Source organism: Thunnus albacares, chromosome 10 (assembly GCF_914725855.1).
Source record: "Thunnus albacares chromosome 10, fThuAlb1.1, whole genome shotgun sequence".
NCBI lineage: Eukaryota > Metazoa > Chordata > Actinopteri > Scombriformes > Scombridae > Thunnus > Thunnus albacares.
This window is the reverse complement of record NC_058115.1, coordinates 19,842,299-19,868,664: the sequence shown is the minus strand read 5'-3', so window position 1 is coordinate 19,868,664 and position 26,366 is coordinate 19,842,299. Positions and strand designations below refer to the sequence as shown.

Sequence of the window (26,366 nt, the reverse complement as noted above, 5' to 3'; positions counted from 1 at the left end):
TTGGGGGGGGGGGGGGTGTTTCCCAGCTGTAACCGAAGCCCACATTCAGCCTACAGTAGTCACATCCCTCCACTTCAGCAGCACTCCAGTTTTAGCCTGAAGGCACCTGCGTTAACGCTTTTGCTTTTGTAGATATGCACGTCTATTTCTTTCCTACATCCTGCAGTTACTAAATGCCTAAACCCTAAAAAAAACAGTCTTCTACTTCTAAACCAGGCTGCAGCACAACAAGCAGGTCTTACCGTCACACCCAGAAACAAAACAAAGTTGTACTCTAGTTTACAAAAACTGTAAAAATGACAAAATGACAAAATGAATTAAAGATACAAGTGTTTTAACAACTAGTTAGCACATTGTTCTGCTTTGCAAATTGTACCATGGATTCTGACTTACGGTAATGAAAGGTTGAGGTTTTTTTTTTTTTTTTTTAAACCTTTGGTCTGCAATTCAATCTCTGATTTGATCATGTCTGAAGCACGTCAGTACAAAAGAAAACATAACAATCATCTTGCGAATGGCTCAGCTTAATCGTCACTGTTCGAAACAGCTCACTGACCTCTTCAGTTTCTTTTCTTTTCATTTATAATTTGAGTGTTTTAAACAGCAAACGTCATTAACTTCAGACTCTGCGTATCACCGCTGAACTGAAAATAACAGAAGGAGCAACAGTTCTCTGAAATATCTTCGATCTTCACTCAAACATCTGGGGTTGAAAAAAAAAACAAAAAAGAAAACAAGAGCGAGTCTGAAAGTTTGTGGACAAACAGTCTAAAAATCTTCAATAGACGTCATACAGTGGAGAAGAAAGGCGTTAAGACCCACAACACTGTGCGTCTCAAGTTCTACTAACGAGCTACCTTGCATTATAAATATATAAAGTTTTAAAAAGTGCTTATTAAAAGAAACTATAGTGATGTGATAACTTCCAGCAGTGTCACTTTTGTGTTTTGTTCTTGACCAGCATTAATACGAAATGTTAGGGAGAGCAAAACTGTCGTCCTTCACAGTCCACAAACACTGAATAGGATTGTCCAGAAAAAAAAAAAAAAAAAAAGAGGCCCTGGTCTCCCAATAACATTCATATAACTTGTACAAAAGGATTTTTTTGGGGGGGAGGGGGGCAGTATAGTTAATACAAAAAGGACTGATCAAACTAAAAAGAGGAGTATTGGCCACTGGTAACACACTGCTGCGATAAAGCAGTTTCTCACAGACGGAGCTGGAACACAAAACAGGTAAAAATTAAAACAACTCTAGTAATAATTGCACATAACCTTCGAGAGCCGAGATGTTCCACAGGAGGACATCGCAGTAAGAGACTCTGCAGATGGGGTGGAGCTGGGAGGGGAGGGAGGGGGGGCGATAGAGTGTGGCACACTATGGTATAAATACATTTAATCTGAGAAAAGAAAAAAAAAAAAAAAAAAAAAAAAGACCACATTCATGAGGCACAGCTACAAAACGATGGTGCTCTGTGTCCTTAAAAGTGCCGCTCTCGTCCCACATGGCTGTCAGCTGCTGAGATGTCCGTCCTCGCGTCTCTCTGTACCGGCGGAGAGTTTCAACTTCGTGCCTCTCCGAGCACTTTAGGCAATCATGTACTGAGTGATGGCTCTCAGGGCGTAGAGAAGCTCCGCCTGCAGCCGGGCCTCCATGATTAGTAAGTTCACGTGTATCTGAGGGAGAGAAAGTGAGAGATGATACACGGAGCGCCAGAGGAGGACTAAGGGTTAAAACTTACACTTAGTTTGATACATATGTGTCAAAAAGCGTCGTCTCACCCGTTCTGAAGGTTTAAGTAGAGCCCAACTCAAAGGACACACTGGAGTTTTGGTGGCATCCGGAAAACAGGTCACCGCCTTAATGTACAGCTTCAAATCCCGCTCCAGCAACTGGTTCACTTCTCCATAATCATAATCATCATACCTGTAAACAAACAAACAGATTTATTAAACAAACACAAAGAGAAGAAGGGCGTTTTTACTTTTATTGCATCAAAGATAGAGTCTCACCGTATTCCTAACACACAATGGATGTAATTCCAGATGGCCCTCTTCAGGTCGGGGCTGTGCAATGACGGGAGGGTGGTCACACTCCGAAATCGGTCATCAAGCAGGTGCCCGATGTCCGAATACAATCTGTTGACTAAGGAGAAGCCGTGGTCCTCCCATGAATAGTCCTGCAAAGATCAGTACAATGAGTCAGCATTTTTAAGATCCTGTAGCAGCAGAATGAGCCTGTATGCACCACATATTTGGCCAGCAGCAAATAATCTATCAGTTAATCTGATTTTTTTTTTAAGCAAAAATGACAAATGCGACCTAATTACAGTTTCTCACATGTGAGGATTTGCTGCTTTTCTTTGTCTCATTTGATAATAAACTGAATATATTTGATAAACTGTTAAAGCAAACTAACAAAACAAGTGACTTCAAGATGCCACTTTAGAGTCTAGGAAATTAGAACGGGCAATTTTCACTATTTTATGACTTTTTTAAAATAAAACAATTAATTAACTAACAATTATTTGGGAAAATAATGTGCAGGTTAATTGACGATAGTACTTAGTCACAGTCCTACTCCAAACTCAGTGTGTTCAGAGCTTACACGGATGTAAAACGACAAACTTATAAACCTAATTTAATTGACCAACCACAGCCAAGTACTTCTGGCTTCTAACATCAAGGAAAATCGCAAGTGTGTATGTGTACACAACCAAGAGTAATTTTCTTTCCAGGAACTCATTTGGGTTTGTGAGCCAAACTGATGTGTTAAAATGTCAACGCTACTATTTATCAGCCTGTTTTGCCTGACAGCGACATATAATTTACATCTTAACTTGGCCGCTGCCCACTTGAGGTCGACTCAAACTGCTTCTGACTGCGGCACTGATACTTTTGCAAATGCTACGTCCTCACCTGAACTCTAAATACTTGGAAGTGGTCCTCCTCCCTCCGGGCAAACTCCTGATAGCAAAAGTCAGGGTCTGTGATAAAACACGACGGGTCCGAAAAACATATCATCTCCTCCTCTTCTTCCATATCTAAAAAAAGACATGTTGAAAGCGAAGGAGAGAAAGCAGAGTGGTGAGCAGAGAGCGTATCCATAAGTGTGGCTGATGAGTGGTAATTGCTCAAGTTTCACACCATGTGACCTAAATGTAACGTTCAAGATAAACATTAGAAGTCAGAGGGAACATATGTGCAGTTTTAGTCTGTGTGTTGTTGTACCTGTTTGTTGGAGTGTTTGGGTCTGCAGCAGGCGCTCTTCTCTCTTCTCTCGCTCCTCCTGAGACTTCTGAATCCTCTCCTTCAGACACACCATGTCACAACTGGAGTCCAGAGACTGTCAACGCAAATATCAGACAATGTAGGGAAGAAGTTTAATTAACTTTTAATTATCTTACAAACAACAAGCACCACATAATAATCTGATCATGTGTCCATTAGAGAATATATATTAATTTGTATCCCTCCCATATTCCTCTCATATTTACACAAAGAGCTCTTTAAATCAGAGTGATGCTAAATGAGTTAATATGTAATGCTCAGAAAGAAACGCTTGGACAAACTGAACCACATATTTCACACTATAAATCATGTTTATTTGAATCTTTTCTGTAACAGATCGTTTCCACAGATAGTGTTTATGTAAATGTTATTTACGTAAGCAAAGTCCACCCTTAATACTGAAACCCTGTTTAAATGTCAACAAGAGCGTGTATAGAATACCGTAGAATAACACTGAAATTATTAATCAATTAATTGAGTAGTCAATAGGCAATAAAATCAAAATTAAGTCATTTAACAAGCAGAAACATCAAACAGTCTCAGCTTATTAAATGTCAGGATTTACTGATTCTCTCAATTTTTTAATTTTAAATTAACATCTTTGCATTTTGGACTGTAAGTTGGACAAAATGTGCATTTTGAAGACATCTGTTTTGATTATTATTCATTATTTTCTATATTACATTTTATAGACTAAAATTATAATCAGTCGATTGTAGAAACAATCAACAGATTAATCGATAATGAAATTATTCATTAGTTGCAGCCCTTCAGCATTAGCTTGTAATTTTCAATGGTATTTTTTTTGTATGTCAGCAGTCTGATCTCATCTCAAATGAGGCATGAAAAAAAAATATTATTACATTAAACACAAACCTTCACATCTTTTTCCACTTAATAGATGTTGAACATTTATCAAATTCACTTTGAAGGTTTCTCAGCGTTACAAATGTTCAAAACATGTACGGATTTTTTTTTCCTTTTTGCAAAAACACTGAATCTTTTGCTCCGCCGTTCACTGTAATTTAATGAAATCAAGTGTGAACTGTTACCCGTCGTCGTGTTATGTGCTCAGAGGGAGCGGCGAGCGACTGAGGCACGTTGGTGTTGCCGTTGGCAGCATCAAAGGGGCAGAAGGTCGGCGGGGTACCGTTAGGAGATTTGGAGAGGGGGGCAAAGTCTGAGTCTGTGTCGGATCCAAACACAAAGCTGCAGAGGGAGTGGCAGTGAGCCAGGATCACCACGGCCTGCACCAGCTCAGCCAGCGACCAGCACTGCTCGCCCGACTTCAGCAGAGACTGGAGGGAGCAGAGACAAGAGCTCAGGGTCAGACATCAACAAAGAGCTTCAGTCCAGAGAAACAATAATTAAACAGCTAGGTGTAACCTTAACTTAACCTTTACACTCATCTATCAGAGTTCTCTGAAGATGTATTTCTGTTGAGTGATAATATGTAAACGTTTACTCTACATGATGTAATGTGTGGTTCGTCCGTGCGCTGCTCTGCTGTACCTGGATGTGTGAGCAGGCGGTGAGCCAGGGTTGGTGGGCCAGCACCTTGTTGATGTGGTCAAGGAGGCGAAGGCGGGGGGGTGCTGCCTCCAAACCCTGCAACCACAGAGGGTCCCCACCCACCCTCAGAAACTGGGCGGAGTGTAGATACACCAGGTAGTTGCAGTGATGTCGTGCAGCAGCCTGGATGTCATGAGAGGAGAAAATCGAGCAGGCGGATTTAGGAAAATGACCAACTCAAACAGAAGAGCATGTTATTTTTTAATTTCGTATAATACTAAAATGATCCCTGGTGATTCTTGCAGCCGTAACGGACTAAACCCAGACCTTCTACAGCTTCTCAAACCACCATGTGTTTGTTTAACTACATCAGTGAGATGATTGGTGAGGGCAGCCAGGTCACTGACCATGATGGCGATATAATGGCGGTAGGGCAGCGGCAGGGGACCGTCCATGTGCAGGATGTAGTGCTGTGTGCGCAGGAAGCTCTCCAAGTACTGAGGGTGAGAGGCCATCTGCTGGGACACGGCGTCCACACTCCCCCTGCTGACCAGAGCCTTCGTGAACAGCAGTGACACTCGCTCCCTCTCACCATTCACCATCACCTACACAAAGCAGGAGGAGGGGGAGAGAAAAGAGAAAAGTTAAAACCTTGAGCTGTTTGCTACTATGGTACGAGCTGTGAATGAGTTTTATTTATTGTATTCGTACGCATGAAGCTGAGGCAGCAGCGATTAGAGCCGAAACATCTGACTGAAAAGTTGGTGATCAATTAGTCAAGCAACAGAAAATAAAAACAATTTGATATCTATTCCTCATTTCAGCAATTTTTCAAGCAAAAATGCTCACAATATGCTGGTTCCAGCGTCACCAATGATGATGATTTGATACTTTTCACTGTTTTTTTTATCATTGTAAATGGAATATCTTTGTTTTTTTGTTGTACAGTTGGGGCTATGGGAAATTACAAACATTTTTCACAATATTCTAACATTTCATTGAGCACACAATCGATTAATCAAGGAAGTAATCAGCAGATTCATTGATAATGATTATTAGCTGCTATCCTAGTAGTCATCAACATTATCAAAGTGCCCATAGCGAGTTATAGATGTCTTCATTAGTTTAGTGGTTCTTGTGTAATGATTACAAACATGTGCTGTGTGTGTGTGTGTGTGTGTGTGTGTGTGTGTGTGTGTGTGTGTGTGTGTGTGTGTGTGTGTGTGCATACATGTAATCTCTCCCTTTAAACCAAACAGGATGATAAAACAGCCACTGAGGCACAGCTGGCTTTCCTCTGGAGGAATTATAGATCAGGTTGGACATCAATGTCCATGTGGTGACAGGCGAGGCCTGTGCTTTGGACTGGAGTCATGTTTCACACCTTAAATCATCTGAGGAGAAGCAGCCTCGATGCTGTGACACCGGCGCCAACAGCAAGTGGGTGCATTCCTTTCATTATTCTTTCTCCGAATAAAACAAGCAAACAGTGGTGCTCAGCTGGGAGCTCAACCGGCACACAGACACTCATGTCAGCTACAGCAGATCAGATCCTTCAAACACTACATTATAATAAAATGTGGATGAATCGAGCACCGTGTATGACAGATATGTATGTGGTAGACGTCATTTCTGTGAAACAAAAGTTGATGTTGTGAATCGACAAAAGGAAAAAAAACACCCAAAGTTGTCCCTTGGATGGGGGTTTTACGCGCTGGGAGGAACCACAGATGAAGGAACTAATGTGAAAGTTGGGTTTGGGAGGCCGTGGAGAGGGAAGCTCCGCAGCAGCAAAGAAGTGGATGAGACCAAACACACAAACAAAGGAGTGACTGGGCTGAGGAACCAGACGCCAAGAGAAACAGACCCATGGTGAGAGGGGAAGCTGGCCTGCCTTCGCAAGCACAGCCATTTATTACCTCTCTCGCCATCATACAATGGCCTCTAGGAAAAGGTGTTTGGGAGCGCGGCCACGAGTGAGGACCCAGTTCCCCTGCATGTGAAACCTGAGTGCACAGCACTGATCAAAGCCAAATGGCTCACTGCAGAGTGAACTGTGCGAATGTTGGCAAAGACTTTTCCTTTTAACAGCACAAACCGCTATCTAGTTTTATTACTGGCCTGTCATATCACAGACACTTCAACTATGTCAGATGGAGCAAATGGCGACTAGCGGGCCTTGTTACTTAATTTAAGCCCCGTACAGCTCTTTGGCATTCAGCACCATGTTTATCTGGCTGGTAGCTCCTTGTGGTATTTCACTTCTCCCTGCAGTGGATGAAGGTTTCCTCCTGACCCTACAAGAGGCTCCACCTCTCGACCTATATACAGTCCACGCTAAGATCCTGAAAGACATTATAGTAACATGTTAAACATTAAACAAATCCATCTCTATCTGGTATTTATAGCTTCCTAATCCACTATTTGCTATCAGGAAACAGGAAAAAAAGATCTGAAAGGAGCAGGAGGATTAAAAAAAAAAAAAAAAGTAGTTGGCTGTAAATGCAACAAGCTCAGACACGGACCCCGACCCGCTCTCGTCTGTCAGCGCACATCGGAAAGTGTGTGGAGGGAGCGTAGAGCACACAGGTGCCTGCCAATCAAAGACCTATTGACACGAGCACATTCACACAAGTATCTCTCTGCAAACACAAGAGCTACTGATTAGTATGCTGAGCTGCTGAATCTGGGTTACTGCTCCATCAAGCACTAACTGGCTAAAGGAGGAGGGCTTTGTACCGGCCAGCATTTTAAGGAGCAATACCATATAGAAGAAACGCTTTAAGTACGACTTGTTAAGGACTTATTGTGTAGACGGACCAGTCTGCCACTCCAGAGTAAGCTGGGATTGCAACATTAACTAATTATACTTCCATCTGATTATCAATAATCTGCTAAACTACACTCTGTTCATTTTGTGAGACAAAACAGAAGAGGAGCACAGATTCTTATAGGAGAAAAAAAATATTTCACTATATTGTATTAACATGCTGTCGGTGTTTGGCAGAATGTTTGAGAATTACTGCATCGCATTTAGTTAGTGCTGAAAACAATTAGGTGATTAATGATTAGTCAATTGATGGAAAATTAACTGCCAGCTAATCGTTTTAAGTCATTTATCAAGCGAGAAGCCTAAAATTCTCTGGTTTCAGCTTATAACATTTGAGGATTTACTAAGAGCTGCAACAATTAGTCAATTAACCGATTAGTTGAGCCAAATAAAAACTACTGAAATTAGATCGCTAATTTCAGATCACTAATTTCTGTAGTTTCTCAAGCAAAAATGCCAAAAATGTCTTGGTTACAGCCTCTCAGATGTGAGGAGTTGCTGCTTTTCTCTGTTTAATATCATTGTTAATTAAATATCTTTGGGTTTTGGGCTGTTGGTCAGATAAAACAAGACATTTATAGATGTTGCCTTCGACTCAGGAAATCAGCATCTCTTTGTACTTTAAGTACCATAAGTTTCATAGTCTGAACGATTCATCGAGAAAATCATCTGCATATGAATCGATAATTATTATTGTTAGTTGCAGATGTAGATTTGCTGCTTTTTCTCTGATTTTTTTGGAGATTGTTGGTCGGTCAAAGCAATGATGTCGCCTTGGGTGCTGTACTGTACTATGTTTTAAAAACTACACAATTAATTGATTACACTACAGTCACATTAGATGTACAGTTCCACATTCAATATAGACCCAAAACAATAAATGTACTCAGCAGGTTGCCCAAACAGCTACAGTAGGAAGACTCCCCAGATATTAAGACTGCAGAGACAGAAACCTTTCAGACTGGAAACACACAGAACGACAGTCACTGGTAAGATCTCCCACTGAGCTTATCAAGGTGAGACGTACACATTACAGGTATCGATTTTGCTAAAGTGTCCTCAAGCAAGACATCCGCCTTTGATCTGTTTTGCAGCTCCTTGTTCAGAGAGCAAAACAAAACTAAATTTCTGTATGAGGATGAATTCAGCAAAAGGTTACTGCTCCCGCACAGGACTGAGCTGCACAACCATGTGACAAAATCCACTGAAGACAACACATAAATAATCAACAGAAATGTAACAACAAACAAAAAACAATTGTGTACAAGCCAGTGACCATTTAACTGTCATATAATTAGTCTTCAACTGTGACGAGAGCAGTAAAATAAGTGACAACACTTACTCATATACAGACTGAGGAGATTGCCATCACTGCCATCTCAAAAAATCAAAAAGGAAATTGGTGTTTTGTGTAATTTCGTAAACATGTCTGGACAAATACGACAGAAGAAGTCAAATTGAAACAGGAACTACGCTTGACGTGAGCACTGGCACTGCAGGAAATGACACATCCTACAGTTTTAACAGAGTCTGCTGACACCTTAAAATGAAAGCAGATTTAAAACGCAGCTAAAAACGTACAGTTCGAGTAATCACACAGCACGTTTATGGCAGCGTTTAATGTAAATTTCCCAAGATGCTGAAACTCCCCTGAATTTTCTGGGCTCTTTCTATCTTGAACATAGGGGACGTCTTTTGCTTTGTTCCTGGTTGTCAGATTGAATTAGTGAGGCAATTCATATTTCAGTGTTTTGCCACACAAGAAGAATATTTAAAGAAGCAGAACTAATCAATACGTCTGACTAATATAAACTAGGGGAAGACAGTTAAGACAGACGTTCTTTGTCAAAGCTGTGCCCAGACACACAATCCACACTTCATCTCTATTGCCTGAAAACAAATCACAAAGCTGGACTTTTGATAAGGCGATACAATCCTTATTGTCCACCCACATGAAAAAAATACCCGCATGAAAAGAAAAAAAAAAAAAGAAGAACTGGTAACAAGCGTGTGTGGGTAGATATATAAAGCAAAAAGGAACACATCATCATTTAGACAACTGTGTTTGGTATTACAAAGCATATTTTGGTTTCACATATACAAAGATGCAAACAGTTTAATAAAGCACAAGCACATTGAGGCTTTGTGCACACAAACCTATTAACTCTGCTTACATTACGCCCGGCGGCGACCGATTTTGAAACACAGCTATTCTTCTAGTCAGAAAACAAGCTTGAGGGTGACAAATAGGAGGCGACGATGTTGATATTAGAGCACTGCTGTATTCAAATCACAAGATGAATTCAAACTTGCGGCCTGACTGGAGAGATTAAAAAACAGCTCACTGAAGGCCTGTTGTGAAAATAAATAAATAAATAACACACACAAGTGCAGATCATTTGACATTCAAAATAAATAAATAAAAATCCTCCCTTCCCAACACAGGAGAGGTCATTTGTTTATTGATCAGAGCGGGTGCAAGAGGCAGCAATGAAATGAAAAACAGGGGTGACGTCACCGTGGGGAGGAAAGGTAAACGGAGACAAAGACAGGCTTTGATAGCAGGCTGACAAACAAAACAGCAGCAATGTACGCGCAGGAATACGAGGAAGAGTGCCGGGGCTAAGATGACACATAAAGAAGTGGAAAAATGATGCCGCTGTCTTCCAAGGGTAAATGTGTCAGCTTGAGATGAGACGTGTATGTGCGCCTGTAGTGTCTGTCTGCATGTGTGTGTGTGGTGGTGGTGGCGGTGGTGTTGGTGGGCTGCAGGAGGGGGGCTGCTGCAGATACAGGAGAAGGACATTCAATCTGCATTCCGATTGAGCCTGGAGGGGGTCCATCCTTATCATGCTCCGGCGTCCTGGCGGCATTAACTCAACCCCCCCCCCCCCCCCCCCCCCGCCCCCCCCACACACACCCCCCGCCTCCTCCTCCTCGCCCCTTCATCACCGGAAACACAAGCAGCCGGGGCAATTTTGGCTCTGCAACCTGAACTCAGGGAGTAGCGCAAAACAAACCAGCTGCAGCCCAAAGAGGTTTTGGAGAGGAGAGGAGAGAGGAGAGGGGAGGGAAGGAGCTGCTGGGTTGGACAGCACATACAACACAAACCAAGACAAACAAAACACTGTGCTGCAGGATGAAAAACAACAGACAGACAGAGGCAAGTCCACATACAGCAAGATGAGTGATTGAACCTGACAGAAAACACGGCAGGCAGGTAGGGCAAGGGGGAGACGCAGTAACAAACAACATGATATCACTGATAACAGGGTAATTCATTACTCTGATCATTCACAAACATGCCAGGGGCGTGTAGTGTATCATATCAAAGTCAGCTGCTCACATTTGGTGGCGCTTAATATGCCTGCCAACTATTTGTTGTGCTTTAAGTAGTTGGACTCATGGGGTTATTTTCTCTTTGTTAAACCCATATACTAAATGTTTGTCCCTAATTATAATGTTTTTCAAATGTCATGTGCAGTGTTATAGCTGCTAAATGACACCGAAGATGAAAAGCAACCAGTGTGTGTAAGGCGTTGGAAAGTCACACGGACAGCACTTGAAAAGTGGAAGATTTTTTGAATCCCTCGCTGCTCACATTCCTCCCTGTTTTGCTCCATTTCAGGACTCTAATCTGCAGCAAACATGTCTTTTTTTGGACTGCACTCTGAGACAGCGCCCCCATTCTGTTGCAAAGTGAAAAGCAGCGACAGAGGAGAAAAACAACTTTGATTGGCAGTCCAGTTCAGCAAAGCAAAAAAAAAAAAAAAAAAAAAACAGCACAATGAAAAGTCGGCAATGTTTAGCAGGACGGCAAACAGGAAAAACACAACAGTCCTATTCAGCGTTCATGTATTAAACCATTTACACTGTTATGTCCTTTTCGCCCGTCCTTATATCTCATTTATGGTCAATAATGGCACTGCATTACTTCACAGCCACCTAATTGACAGACACTTTTCTCCCAAATCCTGAGATGATGTCATCGTCACCTACAGCTTACACCAACGGTTACTGCATCTCTGCGTTACAGTTAATTACAAATACAAGATTAAAAAAAAAATATATGACCGCATATAAACAGAAAAGAGCCCAATTCTTCTTTGTTGACCCAACAAAAGCGTCTGGTTACATTGTTTGTGCAGCCGCTGTGATGTTGAGCCACAAAACACAGAATAGAAAGCGAAAAAAAATACAAACGTTCATATTTAGCGTTAACGGTCATTTAACGCTCGTTTTTTAACGCACTGTCGTAACGCTGCGAGCTTTAATTGTACATTTTAACGGCTGAAGACGTCAACTATAAAAATGTTTTAAGGTAAGTGGCAATTCCCAGCCTTTAATACAATCACGAAAAGATGTTTTTAGGCGTTAATTAAGTGAGATTTAACACTAACAGCGAGCATGTTTTCTATGCTAAGTGAGCTAGTTGGATGAGAAGATGAGTATTTTTTTAGTCGCTAGCTTCAGCCGCTTTAACGGTTGTTAGAAAAGTTCAGAGGTTAAAACAAACTTAACATTTTAACATGTCGTCTGCTGCTTGACCAAACAAGTTATTTAAAGCTTTAAAAAAGCAACAAAGCCGAATGCTGGTTAAGGATGTTTTTCTTTTATATAAAATAATCCCTTCGGCAAATGAATGAACGTTACTCAGGCTACCCAGTTAGCCGCTAGCTTTAATTGTGTTAAAACTATTTTTTTCACCATTTCCGTCTAATGTCAGCTTTAACCTACCTGTTTCTGGACTCGCTGGCGTTGGGTTCTTAGGGGGTACTCCATTTTATTCGTACAGATGATCATTTTCCAAAAACAGTGTGCTATTGCATGGATGCGGCTCTGTCTTTTTTTCTTGGTGCTTTCCAAGCTAGCTAACAAAAGGCGAAGAGCCAGGCGCTGCAGCCGGTCGGTCCGCAGCTGAAGACGGGACTGACAGAGCAGAGGAAACCTTCCCGGAGTCGAGGCGACAGCTCCGGTAACAGTGCGTCCAATCAGAGCGCAGGAGGCGGAGCTTCATAGAAAATGCTAATAAACATCTGCAAACAACAACGCAGAGGAGCAAAAACAGGCCAGGACAGAGCAACACACACACACACACACACACACACACACAGTGGTGGAAAGTAACTATGTATATTTACCCAAATACTTGTACTATACTTGAGTATTTCCATTTTATGCTACTTTTTACTCAGTTTTAGTAACTTTTCAGATGAAGATTGGACACAATGGATAATATAACAAGCTTTTAAAATACACATTGTTAAAGATGAAACTAGTGGTTTCCAACCTTTTTGGCTTTTGACGTCTTATAAAAAGCAGTGTGTAGTCGGGTCGCATTTCAGATGTCTATGAATTGTTAACAGCCCCACCAAATAGTGATTTTTCCCTCTAAACTTCTCACATGGTTTCATTTCAATAAATGTTCAAATGATCCAATATTTCACCACAAATCAAAGATTAGAGAAAAAGTCCACAAGCTGAAAACAGATTTGTGTATCAGAACTTGTTTTTTCTTCTTTCCTCTCCCATTACTCATCTCACAACCCCTCTGATTTATCTGGTGACCCTTTGAAGGGGCCCGACCCCTAGGTTGTGAAACACTGGACTAAACTAACTAACTATACTGTATATGAAGTAGTTCAAACTAGCTCCAGTTCCAGCAGCTACAACAGTAACATGCTGCTTACACACTGATGGTTCAGTATTAATAATCTAATGATAATGTTATATAATAATATATGAACCAGGTTTCTCATGTTTTATCTAAACACCATATCTAGAATATGATCAAAACCAGGTAGGACTGAAAAACTGGGATACTAGTGCACATGTAAATGCACTCATAGTTGTGAGACTTGTGAGAGACAGATTTTTAAAAAGGGAAAGGTCAAAGCCCACACAGCAAAGACTGCAGAGCAAAAGAACATTTACATGCACAGAAGCAGAGCCGACCCTGACTATGTTAGTACCCTAGGCAAGATTTTAGATTGAAGTCCCCCAAAAAATCCAGTACAAGAAATACAAATATGGATTCACACTAAACTAGAGTGCAACATTGGTATCTCCAGCTCAGACAAAGTCCTCCCAGTCCTCCCAGTCCTCCAGACCAAAAGGCAAGTGGGGGTAAAGGTGCCATTCAGTGACTGTTTGGTGATGTGGTCTGAGGTCACACATGAAGCTGGTGGCTGTTGGGTGAAAACTTAATCAACCAGTAAGGCTTTGAAAAACAAACCAGATCAAAACCCTGCACGTCAATGAGAGGAAAAAAGAGAGAAAAAGACTAAGAAGGGAGAAAAGGTGCAAATTTCCCAAAGTTGTTTACAAGCAAACCTATCAGTAAAAAAAAAAAGTCCTACTTATCTGGCGCCTCAGGCGACCACCTATACGACTCATTTCACGTGCTGCCCCAGCACAGGAGTAAACTGGTTTGGGGTCTTATCATGGTTTTGATCATATTCAGGATATGTTTACATGAGAAACCTGTTACTCAGTAACAAACTGTATACATGTTTCTAACAGTATCCAGGTTTCTTATCATCTTTGTCCAGTTGTTCCTTCCTCAACATCTTATCACTCACTCATTTTTCTAACAGTGAATGTTCAGAAACCTGGACAAGGTGTTTATGTGCCACAATATCCTGGTTTCTATAGTCCTTCAAGTTGCATCCAGGTTTCTCAAAGCCAGGTGTTCTACAGTGTTTAAATGTGCAACATGTAACCGGAATACTCCAAAAACCTGATCATAACCAGGGTACTGGTATTCATGTAAACACACTCACTTCCCATGATGCAACTCAATCTTTTTGTCAGACCCTCCCAGACTGGTAAATGTCCACATCTGTATCTGTGTCTCCTCTTTGAAACTCAGGCTTTCTGTTATAAAGTTTTAATGCCCAGGCCCGAATGAGTAAACCCTGATGACATCATCAAGGTCATTTTCCCAGACTTGATGAAAGTCCGTTACAGAAACAGGAAACATTATCCTGTATCCTGCAGATGAGTAATACTGTTTATGACAAGTTAACTGATTTTCATGTCTTAAAACAATGAAGTGCTTCTTCAAAATGATATTTTAGACAAAAGTGTGCTTTCAGCTTTGTGGTGACAGTTTGGAGAGGCTGTTTCGACACTCAGTAAGGATACAATATTAAACTGGATTATACTAGAAGCTAACGCAGATAGACTCAAGATTGACTGATGTCTGATGAAGACGAGTTGAGCTTGAACCAAACTGTAGATCTTATATAGACACAAACCATCCAAAACCTAAATCTCAGTCATCCTGCTCTCAAGTCATCCAAACATCCCAAAGGCAAGACACTTATCGCTGAATATCTTGATCTAAACTAAATACACAAGTACTGACTGCAGTCGCTCCGAACATGTGATGTTCACAAGTGACCACTGCGTTTGGATAAAGGGCTTGTTTTTATTGACCCTCAGCTTTGACCCAGTTGTTTTGCTTTCTGTATGGACTTATTCAGTCCACTCTTTTAATGAATAGGAGGTTTGTTCTTTATCAGAAATCTTGGTACTGAATTGGTTCAAATCAGGTTGTTTTTCTGTCTGAGTGCAGGAGTCACGACATTCACTCGCAGTCAATTAGTTGCACTTTGCTTTCTGTTTTCGTACGTTCTTACTATCCCCTAACTTCAGGGGATAAACACAGTTTGTTACTAAGCTTGTGCTTAGTTTCAGTCAAAGTTGCTGCTTCTTCTCTTCCTCTAGAGAATTGAATGCAGCATTATTTAACAGGACTTTTTGTGCTTTATTTGTTCCATAGAAACCTCAGTTTTGTGGAAGTGAAAATAAAACAAATATAGACATACAAATTATATGAAAAGAAGTAAATTAAATATGCAAAATACTCTCAAAAAGCCTTCTGAGATTTATTAGAAATGACATTTATAGCACCAGTTCAAACTTCAGTATATTTTCTGTCCATGCAGATGCTGTTTAATGTGTTCTTAAATTAAGTTAAATATCCACCTATTGATTGATGTTTAAAGGAAACATGTTGATTTTGTGTTAACCCAAAATCACCTTAAGTTTTGAGGCCTTTTACAGTTCCAGTAGGACAGAGAACTGATACACACTTGTATAAAACAGATATATCAACTTTATTACACCTTGCTGTATCAAACAGTACAAGTATTGAATGAAAGTGAAGCTGGAAAAGAGTCTTTGGTTAAGAAAACAACAAGTGACCCTCGACTAGAGTGTCCATCTCTATTAGATTAACTTGCAGTTTGCACAAATATCATGTGAATCATTCTGACGTGGAGGGCAGAACCGGTCTAAACCAGACATCCACAGATCAGTTTAACTGTTTATTTTTAAGCAAAAACACCAAAAGGTTGTGACTTTGCTTAAAATACTTGGAATAAAGAGATTTTTAGGACAGGTTTGATATTTGTCTGGAAAACTGGTCGTGAATGTCAGACACTGCCAAGAAACTAACCAAATTAGATAATGTTATTTTGTGTCCAGAGTGAATTTGGCTCGAAGCAAAGCAGTTATTTAAAGATAAATGGGTTGTGCAACTGAACTGATTATATTGCAAAAAATTTCAAAAGTGGCATCTAGATATATATTCATGGACATTTAAATGGCATTTCAATAGTCTTTTTGAGTGCCAAGCCTCTGTTAACAAGTTTAACCCCTTACTTTATCATTTTCCTGTCAGTTAACAGTAACCATTTCCTTAATTAAGCTAATGTGGTACAGCTGTCTGTTGTAACCACAGAATTAGAAACTAAAGCTCTTACACTTCTTTTTTTGCACGCTGCATATTACATTTGTCAGCTGTGAGATGTCTGGTTGAAGAAAGGAACTGATGATTGCCATCCGGCCCTACAGGTTTCCTATTAAATTGATTCCTCAGTTTCTAGAGAAATTGCCCTAGAAACAAACAGGAGGGACTTCCCTAAGAAGTTTATCTGAGGTCCTCTGAGATTCGACACTTAAAGGTGCAGTGTGTAGGATTTAATGGCATCTCGCAGTGAATACCGCTGAGCACGCCTCCCCACCCCCCTCCAAGCATGTAAGAGAATCTACGGTGGCGGTGAAACTTGCGAAAAACGTGAAAGGCCCTCTCTAGAGCCAGCGTTTCGTTTGTCTGCTCTGGGCTACTGTAGAAACATGGCAGTGCAACATGGCGGGCTCCATGGAAGAGGACCCGCTTCCTCTGTAGGAATTCTAAGGTAACGAAAACACAATGATTCTTACTTTCATGTGATTATACACCAATCAAAACATACTTATATATTACATTCCATTTCTGCCAAGTCCATTCTGCTAGATGCCTCTACACACTGGTCCTTAAATTTCTTCATTAAACTGCCATCTATAGCTCACATGCAGGTTGGGGAATGAACACCAACAGATTCATCACTAAATTCAGGTGAAATCAGTGTGTTAGTCTGTTCTATCTGCCACCTGTTATCAGATAAACAGAAACTTTCTGACTCATCAGCCTCTGTAGCAAGAAGTGGACAGAAATGTTTCCTGCTGTGACTCTAAACTCAGCTCAGGGCAGACCTAGACTACGTGCTGCTTTTCAACTATCATTTCCTGTAAAACAAAACCTCTCCATGTGAAGAAAATGTTGCGCAAAGACATGAATCAACAGCATTACAGCAACATCAGCACTTTCCCTAAAATATGAACTTTTCTTAATGGCAGTTTTACACTAATTTTATAGAGATAGCTTGAAATGGTCACTCCACAAAGCTGAAAAAGATTTAAAATGATCTGTCTTCAAAATACATTCAAAAAAAAAAAAAAATCATAACAGAGCTTCATTCAGGATTTCAGCCTCTAAGCTAAATGCTTCCCTGCAGGTAAGCTGATTTACGACGGCCTCTCATTCACTGATCACTGAAGCAGATCGTGGCGCCTCTTATCTGAGCTAAGAAAACATTTTAAAATGCTCCATTTCTCCTGATGTTCTGCAGAGATACAGAGACAGATTTAGGCATAACTTAGAAAAAGCACAGATAGGATTCTACTTCAACTATAAACAATGAGACTCGGTGCCAAAACTTCCTCTTTTAACATGGACGCTGTGGTTTGAAGTTATTCAGTATGTCACACTTGAAAAACCACCAAATGTCAGCAAAGTTAGGAATGTATTATTAACAAATACACACTGGGTATAAAAATAGAACACATGTTTAACAGTTGTGTAGTGCACAATCATAATGTAAGAACCAAGTCTCATTCTCTACTACAACATGATAGTGTTGAATCCAGTTTGCCAGAACATAAACAGTCCTCTTGTTTCACTGGACGCCGAGGGCTTTGTCGAGAAAGTTCGCAAAAATCTTCGGCTTTCCGGGCAGAAAAGGCTGAAGAACAGACAGATCCATGGTCTTCAGTGTTTCTGTCAGGGTGCTGAAAGATTTATCAAAAGGAAACAATAGTCTTACTTTTATTTCACACTCATATACACATGTACTGAATACTGTATATAGACCGTAGTGACACATACCTGCAAGTGCAGTAAAGCAAGTGGGAGTCCATATGTAGCTGTCTGGCCAGCTCCAGCTGGTGGTTGTCCATCAGCTTGTCATTGACAACGACCAGCAGAGGCTTCCTCGCACCGAGGGCCTCCAAGCAGCTTCCCGCCCCTGAGAGAAAACCAGATCCAGAACTAAAGGAGCGGTCTGTGTTTTTGCTGTAGCCAGCTGCTGGTTTTACTGCAGTGTAAAAATCAAACTGCAGAGATTTTAAACATGTTTGAGATTGAATTTACTGTCTACTTCTTATTTGCAGTTGCTTTGTAATGAATGTTTTTCTAATAAACTGTACAAAAATTATAGAAACACCACAAGATGAGTTGTATATATATTTATACCAGGGCCACCACAGATCATCAAATTTTATGCACTTTTTATAACTTATAATATGGATCATTTCAATTGTTACTGTAGTCATGTAAAGTATTGTTGCCGTGTGTTGTCGTAAAATTAAACGCTGAAGTAAAACAGCAAACATGGAGACAGACAGTGTGACGGATTAGCTGACTGGCACAACAGAGTTTCAAGTCTCTGCAAGTTGATTTTCATATGTGCTGACACAAACCAAAACCAACGACTGCCGAGAATTAAGAAAGATGCACTGAAAAACAAAACATACAATGTGCTTTGGAAAATACAAGCAGTAAAGTGAAGTGTTTGTAATTTGAAAATAGCAAATACTTATATTCATTACTTTCCTCCTCATAATGAAAAGGTCTGTTTTTATAAATAGCTTGAAGCTGCAGGATCCTGAGAAGTACCAACTGAGACAATGTTGTCACTGATCGCACCCACCAGCAGCACCTTTCCTACAGGTGTGCACTGTGCAGGTACTGGCAGAGAAAACTGGAGCAGAGGAATAGGAAACAAACGCCCACACAGCAGCAGATCAAACGAGACGACGCTCCAAAGTCAGTTCAGTTTGTGAATCGCATGTTGGGACAGTTCAGTCAAAGACATTCACAAGCAGGCGGCGTCACAGGGCACAAAAAACAGACCAACTGTAAATAAGTAAACATGCTCTGCCTGCTGTGAAGACCCCCGCTGAGTCATCTGGTGTTACTGGTTGGTCCACCTGACTCTGTTCACCCTGCAGGTGGACTGTTAGGGTAACCTGGTACACCTGAGGGCCCCGGTGTGTTCCCAGGTTATTTAAACCTGTCTCTCTCTCTCTCTCTCTCTCTCTCTCTCTGGCACCCGGCTGCTGCTCCAGCTCTCCCCTCTTCACCACAGACGCCTTTTTGATTTGGTTATGTTGCCTCAGTTCTTTGTGTTTGCCTTTATGCACTGTACAACACCCACACACACATCTTGCACTCATGCACATCACACTGCTAAATATACTGACATCCATTTGATTTCATAAATTATCTTTTGTCAACTCTTTAACGTGGTGCGTCTCCTACTCGTGTGTGTGTGTTGTGGCCAAAGAACTGGGTCAGAACAGAGCTCAACTATAATGTTTAATATCTGCTTGTATCATCTTGTTAGTGTTCTGCTTCTGCCTTCTGATGCCCACATGCTGCATCCGTCTGCTGCTGGTGCTCTGCAGTATTAATCATCAGTTTTCTGTTGCAGGTTTGCACACCGCAGACATACCTGCATTTGCTTTCACATTGAATTCTACATAAATGTTTTCTGGTTAGGTGATGAAGATGAAAACCACCTGTTTCAGCTAAAACAAGATAATAAATGTATATTATGTTTTTAAAAACCTGATAAAATAGTTTGTAGTTTGACTTATAGAACAGCAGCAGTTGAGTAAATCAGGCAGCATCAATATGTAACCACTATTTACACCTGGATGGGTTGACACTGAGTGTATTGTAGCCGGGTGGCAGCTGCTCAAGGTGTTTGATATTTTATCCACCTGCATGGCTGATGACGAGGTCCGCCTGCTCCATGTCGTCTGCTATCGAGTCTTTGAATCGAAAAGCCTCCAGTCTGATGTGTGGACAGCTCTCAGCATCTGGAAGAAAAGATCCTCTTCCAACCTGAAGAACCAAACGCTCATATCCACGAGATTTTAAGGCCTGTTGGGAGAAAAAAAATGCAGTTTTTAAAAAATAAAACTGGTGACCAGTTCACAAATTGACACTTTTATTTATTTTGTTCATTAGCTTGTTTTATATAGGAACATTATTCTGATAATAAAGTCATGTTACTGCCATTTTCATGTAGAGTTTCAAAGATTTCACACCAAAATTTAAAACCACTGTGAAGACTTGATCATCTAAGTATTCTGACATTTAAGTTTCCTAACAAACCATAAAAGAAACAAAGCTGAGCTCAAGTTTCAAAAAACAGAAGAGATTGGAGCACACTGATTAATTTGCAGCCTGTAACTGTCCAAACAGACTAACGTTTTGACACTACTGTGTCTTCATCAGTTCTCTAAAGTTTCTTTCCTTGGAACAACATCTGACACTTAACAACATCACAGTTTCAGTTTCATATTTCCTATTATGTGATAGTTATGATTTTTACACAGATCTACAGAACACATACAGGATATTGTTCCTATTTCACCAAAGTGTTTATGCTGTTTTAACCCCCTTACATATAGTCGCCCCCTTTTTATTTTCCCCTTGTAGGTTGGAAATATCTTCTCCCACACTGTCTGACAGTATCAAACATATTTTGCATCAACTTGTTTCAGCTCTTAAGTGAAGCGATGATGATGTGTTTATATGGCTGAACCACTCCAGTAAAGTGAAATATTCTAGATATCTTGTGCATCATTTTACAATCTTTCCACTAAAATTTGGCCAGAAATATTGCGTTCTTTGGAAAATTTGAGATCCTGACAAGAGGTTATGGAACAATGTTTGGCTGCACAGCATTAATACAGTTTTGTATATTTAACAGAAAATTACACAAAATGTGTTGATTAAACTGCAATTTTAGAACATTACTACCAATGAAAATGCAAAAATATTTGTATGAAGAATTCTTTATTTTTGTTTTCAAAGATTATTACTTTGATTTTTCCAGCATGGAGTAGCTCCTCCGTTTCTTCTGTGTGTCGCATTAACAGACAGTTTCAAAATTTTTCTGTTTTTCTGTCTTAAACACAACGTAAAAAGCTGCTTACACTTTAATAAATTACTAACAGGCCTTTGTCAGAGCAGACTTTCCATAGAAGGGAAAGCTCAGATGTTACTAATAAAATTAACATTGGCTCTGACTATTAAATGTTCCAGTAAACCACAACAGTGTGACAGTGAGTCAGCACAACTCAACACCAGCACCCTGAAACTGAAGCAGCTAAATGGAATTCAACCATCGTTAATTTTACTATTTAAACCTGAGCTTTTCTGGCTGTGACATAAACATGTCAACTGAGAAAAGTCCTGTAATGATCCAGTAATATGATACATGATAGTAACGCACAACCTTTACTTTTAATGTGTGTTTTTATTTTGTAGTATTGCTACTTTTACTTAAAGGACAGATTCACATTTTTTTTAAAAGTCTAGTCAGTCAGGAGACCTTAAAAACTGTGAATGTTACTGTTGTAGCTGCTGTAGGTGGAGCTAGTTTCAACTACTTTATATACAGTTAGCTAGTTTAGTCCAGTGGTTCCAAACCTAGGGGTCAGACCCCTCCAAAGGGTCACCAGATAAATCTGAGGGGTCGTGAGATGATTAATGGGAGAGGAAAGAAGAAAAAACAAAGTTCGGATACACAACTCTGTTTTCAATTTTTGGACTTTTTCTCTAATCTTTGTTTTTTGCTGAAATATTGGATCATTTGAACATTTATTGAAATGAAACCATGTGAGAAGTTTAGAGGGAAAAATCACTATTTGGTGGAGCTGTTAACAACTCATAGACATCTGAAATGTGACCCCGACTACACACTGCTTTTTGTAAGACGTCAAAAGCCAAAAAGGTTGGAAACCACTGGTTTCATCTTTAACAGTGTGTTGTATTTGAAAGGCTTATTATATTATCCAATGTGTCAAATCTTCATCTGAAAAGTAACTTAAGCTGCCAAATAAATGAAGTGGAGTAGAAAGTACAATATTTCCCTCTGAAGTGTAGTGGAGTGGAAGTATAAAGTAGCATCAAACAGAAATACTCAAGTAAAGTACAAGTACCTCAAAATTGTACTTAAGTACAGTACTTCAGTCACCACCTCCATTGAGGAGAAACAAACTTTTAATTCATGAATAAAAAATGAGAATGAACGTCTCTCCATTTACACACATGAATATAATATCTTCTCATGACAGTATACATTAATGGAGGATGTTCTGGAAATAAAATGCTCCGTTTTTTCATCAATAAACAGTAATTTGTTTGTTTGTTTTAGATGACGTCTCTCACCTGAGCGGCTTCAGACGACGTGACGTTTACAATGAGCTCATCGAAGCTCGTGGTGCCGACCGTTACAAACACGGTCTTCATCGCTGCTCACAGAGCATAAAAAAGCAGTTGAGTCAACTTCAGGCTTGTTGTTGTGTAATTTTCAACAGTTTTCAGCTCATCTTCATCATCCTGCTGCAGCCCCCGCCACAGTTCTGACAGCTACTTCCGCCTCACACTGATGACGTCACCGCGTCGGCTATTAAAGCACGCCGTGCTGCCACTTACAGGCCTGGAGCTGCAACAGCACAACAATAAACCCTCAACATACAAGGAACATTTGATAGGAAACACGGCTTAAATTACATAAAATAATAATGTAATTACGTTAATAATAGAAAATGAATACAATTTAAAAACAATTTAATAATAATAATAATAAGTCTGCACTCTGGAGATGATCAGATATTGTCAGTTCTTCATGACCTCTGACGAGACTTTGCATCCTTATGTCAGTCTCAGAGCACTGAGATGATTGTCCACAAGGTCCCTTTTAAAAACAGAAATTAAACAGAATTTAATTTTGCTCTATTTAGATGTGTGGATGTTTTTAATGCATCTGAGCTTTTTTTATTTACACAGTAATCCATGAAAAGTAGTACAAATGACTTATTTTCTGGATGAAGATTCACTGTTAAATTGTTAACGTCATAAAAGTGCAGTTTGTATTCTGTTCAAAGCTTTATGTATTAGGAGACTGTGAAGTGTTTTTCCACAATCACTTAAGTGTTGGACCCAGATGGTAATTATGATTGGACGGTAAATCATTCTTAGGAACTGGAAGACGCCTGAGAGGCTCGTTTCCAGGACTTGGTGATGGAGTTAGAAAAAGTAGCTGCACATGAAAAAATGGCATATAGGATGAAGGACAGAAAAACATTTCCTCAGGTGGGGCGTGTACAGTATATTTCTTTTATAAAAGCGCCAGTGTAAAGATGAGGTGGAAGCACACTGTTTTTGATTTCTATGTGAGGGATATGCTTTTGTATATTGTCTTTTTAAAAAAATCGTTTTTTAATTTAATATTTTTTCAGAGTTGTATTGTCTCTTTTTGTCAATAGCTTTATATGCAGCCACTTCATATGCAGGTCGACCCCTCTTGTTTCTGTGTTGGGTTGGGGTAAGAATGGGGAGTTTGAGTTGGTTTGAATGTATCATTGTATGTCATCTGTTGTATCTGTCATGTTATATCGTAAAATAAAAATGGCAAGTCTTAAAAAAAAGAAATATGACTTCTTTAAGATAAAATAAAAACAGAAAATGTGTGTGACATATTGCAATAAAGAAATGTTTGGCGTCTGAATTAGTCTTCGTATTTGCTGCAAAGTCAAAATATTAGTTTCACAACATCTTGTCAAAGGACTGCAGTTGGAAATTTACAGAAATATTGATTAATTTTCTTTGTCCTCACAAATAAATACATTAAATGAAAATGCAAAAGAAATGTAATGTAAACCACACATCAGATTTTAGTAAATTCTCTGGCCTGTAGCCTGATCATCTGCCTTTTTTGATTTCATTATTCATCATTATTCTGCCAACTTTCTAAACAATAAACATATAATAATTACATTTAACATACATGGTGTTTGTATTGATAAAGACAACAGTAAAACTCACATCAGTGAGATCAGATAGTTCCTTTTTTAACAGATGACATGTTGACATGATACAGTATGAAAAGCACAAGTGTGAATAATAAAATTAATTGAATTCCATTGAGCTGCTTCAGTTTCAGGGTGTTGGTGTTGTGTATCATTGTCACACTTTACTGTAAATACAATGGAGTCATTGTTAATGTTAGAAACACCTGTGTTGTTCCTGCTATGACAAGTCAAATGTCTGCTGTGAAAAAGGCTTGTTGCAAAAATATTACAGTGACACACCCTCATCTGCAAACCTCCTCCTGTTGTCTCATCCCCAGTTACCACCGCACTTATGAGAGAAACAGACCACAAACACACACACACACACACACACACACACACACAGTTGTTTCATTTTCTAGCAACATGGGACTATTAACTTCCTCCCCAACATCTACACATGTATGTTTATTGCACTTTTGCACTTAAATATCTAATTTTTAATGTATTTTCATGTTGTTTTATTTTTAATGTATCTTAAGGTGTTGTTATTTTTTAAGGTATTTGAATATTTTTCTTTCTTATTTTTAGTTTTTAATGTTTTACTTATTTGCACACCACCTTGACTTACAGCCACTGTATGAAAAGTGCTAAAGTAATAAATAAACTTAAACTTGAAACACTGACCAGGCTGTAGTTGAGGGTAAGACTGGATTACTCTTCAGGAAAAGCAGCAGCACTTCACTGTGTCAGTTACTTTGTGGAAATCAGATTTTTTTGCAAATGTGTTTCTGAACTAAAACTGCTAAAGCTTAATATCAACAGAGATGTTAATGGCCTTAAAACGGGCCCTGCAATCTTCTAGATGGACTCTGTGTCAAAAATCTAGTTTGAAAACTTCACTTTTTCAGCTGATGTTGTGTTCATGTGGTGGATCATCTGACATGAATGAATGCATACAGTAAATGACCACAAACTAACTGATGATGATCATTTCCATCCATCCATCCATTTCCTCAAGAAGGTCACAGGGGAGCCGAAGTCAATCAGCTGACATTGGGCGAGAGGCGGAGTACATCCTGGACAGGTCACCAATCAATTACAGGTCTAACATTTAGTATAGAGACAAACAACCACTCACACTCACACCTACGGGCAATTTAGAGTCACCAATTAACCTAAACTGCATGTTTTTGGTCTGTGGGAGGAAGCAGGAGTACCAAGAGTTCGGCCACCTGCTGTGAGGCAACAGTGCTAAACATTGCACCACTGTGCCACCTATGATCAGTACTTTAAGGTGACAAATACACATAGAAGGGCTGGTGCTCCACAGCTGAGGGAGAAGAAGGAAAGGAAGAGTAATGACATGACAAAGATTTTTCTTCAGCTGAGGACAAAACCAAAAATCCATCCACATCATGAAGAGAAAGTCACCTGATGAGAAAGATGGCCCTACTGTGGTGGTATAGTTTGTAAATACACCGTCTTTTCAAGAGTGAGATGATGAGAAGATACCACTCTCTTATCTGTCCATTAAATACGAAGCTAGAACCAGATCAACTGTGTTAGTATAAAGACTGGAAGCAGAGAACAAGTTTACTTCCCACATCATTAAACTATTCCTATAAACTCTGGTTGTAAAAGTTTAGTTTCAACTGCAGACAGAACAGTGAAAACTAAAAGTATAAATTACATTGACACCATGATGTACCATGTCTAGCGTCGATGAGATCAAATCCAGCTTTGAGATCCAGTGTCACGCGGAGTCTGGTCAGTTTCTCTATCTTGTCCAGAGTAATTCGTCTCAGCAGCTGGGTCACATGACCTGCCTGCTGTAAATGAGACAAACTGTCTCCCAGTAGTCCAGTTTGTGCTCAGCATCTGCCCCTTTTTCAAAATCCAAACCTACAACTGACAGTGAATAAAGCGCCTCGTCTCCTTCAAAGGTTTGCTGTCCTTTAAATTTGTGCCAGACAAGCACTGATGCAAAAACACAGCACAGGAATCTGGGAAGCGTGTGAAGTCTAGACTTCCTGTACCTGGAGGATGCAGGTGTACAGCAGCAAACCTGCTGACGGAGCTCCAGAGAGGAAACAGAGCATCAAAGTTTGTACTTGACACTGACAGCTGGGCTCCAGGGGGGACAGTATCACCTCTGCTAACATTTTCACTGCAAGCACCTTCTGTGACGAGCTGTCTCACATCAACCCTGTGAGTACTGGTAGGTCAAAGATAGAATAGAATAACAGTTTTAT

The 26,366-nt window shown here is 39.9% G+C and overlaps 2 protein-coding genes across 2 annotated transcripts; both read right to left on the bottom strand.

Annotated features, from left to right (window-relative positions):
* On the bottom strand, nt 1-12,652 carry sesn4 (sestrin 4). Its single transcript, XM_044363871.1, has 9 exons — nt 12,370-12,652; nt 5,210-5,407; nt 4,803-4,985; nt 4,343-4,588; nt 3,231-3,345; nt 2,919-3,043; nt 2,013-2,179; nt 1,782-1,926; nt 1-1,676 (listed from the first exon to the last, which is right to left on the bottom strand). The coding sequence occupies exons 1-9, from the start codon at nt 12,433-12,435 to the stop codon at nt 1,587-1,589; spliced, it is 1,335 nt and encodes a 444-aa protein (XP_044219806.1). The 5' UTR covers nt 12,436-12,652; the 3' UTR covers nt 1-1,586.
* Nucleotides 12,653-16,950: 4,298 nt separating this feature from the next.
* Nucleotides 16,951-22,714, bottom strand: zgc:92907 (uncharacterized protein LOC436733 homolog). Its single transcript, XM_044364601.1, has 4 exons — nt 22,487-22,714; nt 20,026-20,188; nt 18,128-18,266; nt 16,951-18,030 (listed from the first exon to the last, which is right to left on the bottom strand). Exons 1-4 carry the CDS (start codon nt 22,565-22,567, stop codon nt 17,919-17,921), a joined length of 495 nt encoding a protein of 164 aa, XP_044220536.1. The 5' UTR covers nt 22,568-22,714; the 3' UTR covers nt 16,951-17,918.
* Nucleotides 22,715-26,366: the final 3,652 nt, after the last annotated feature.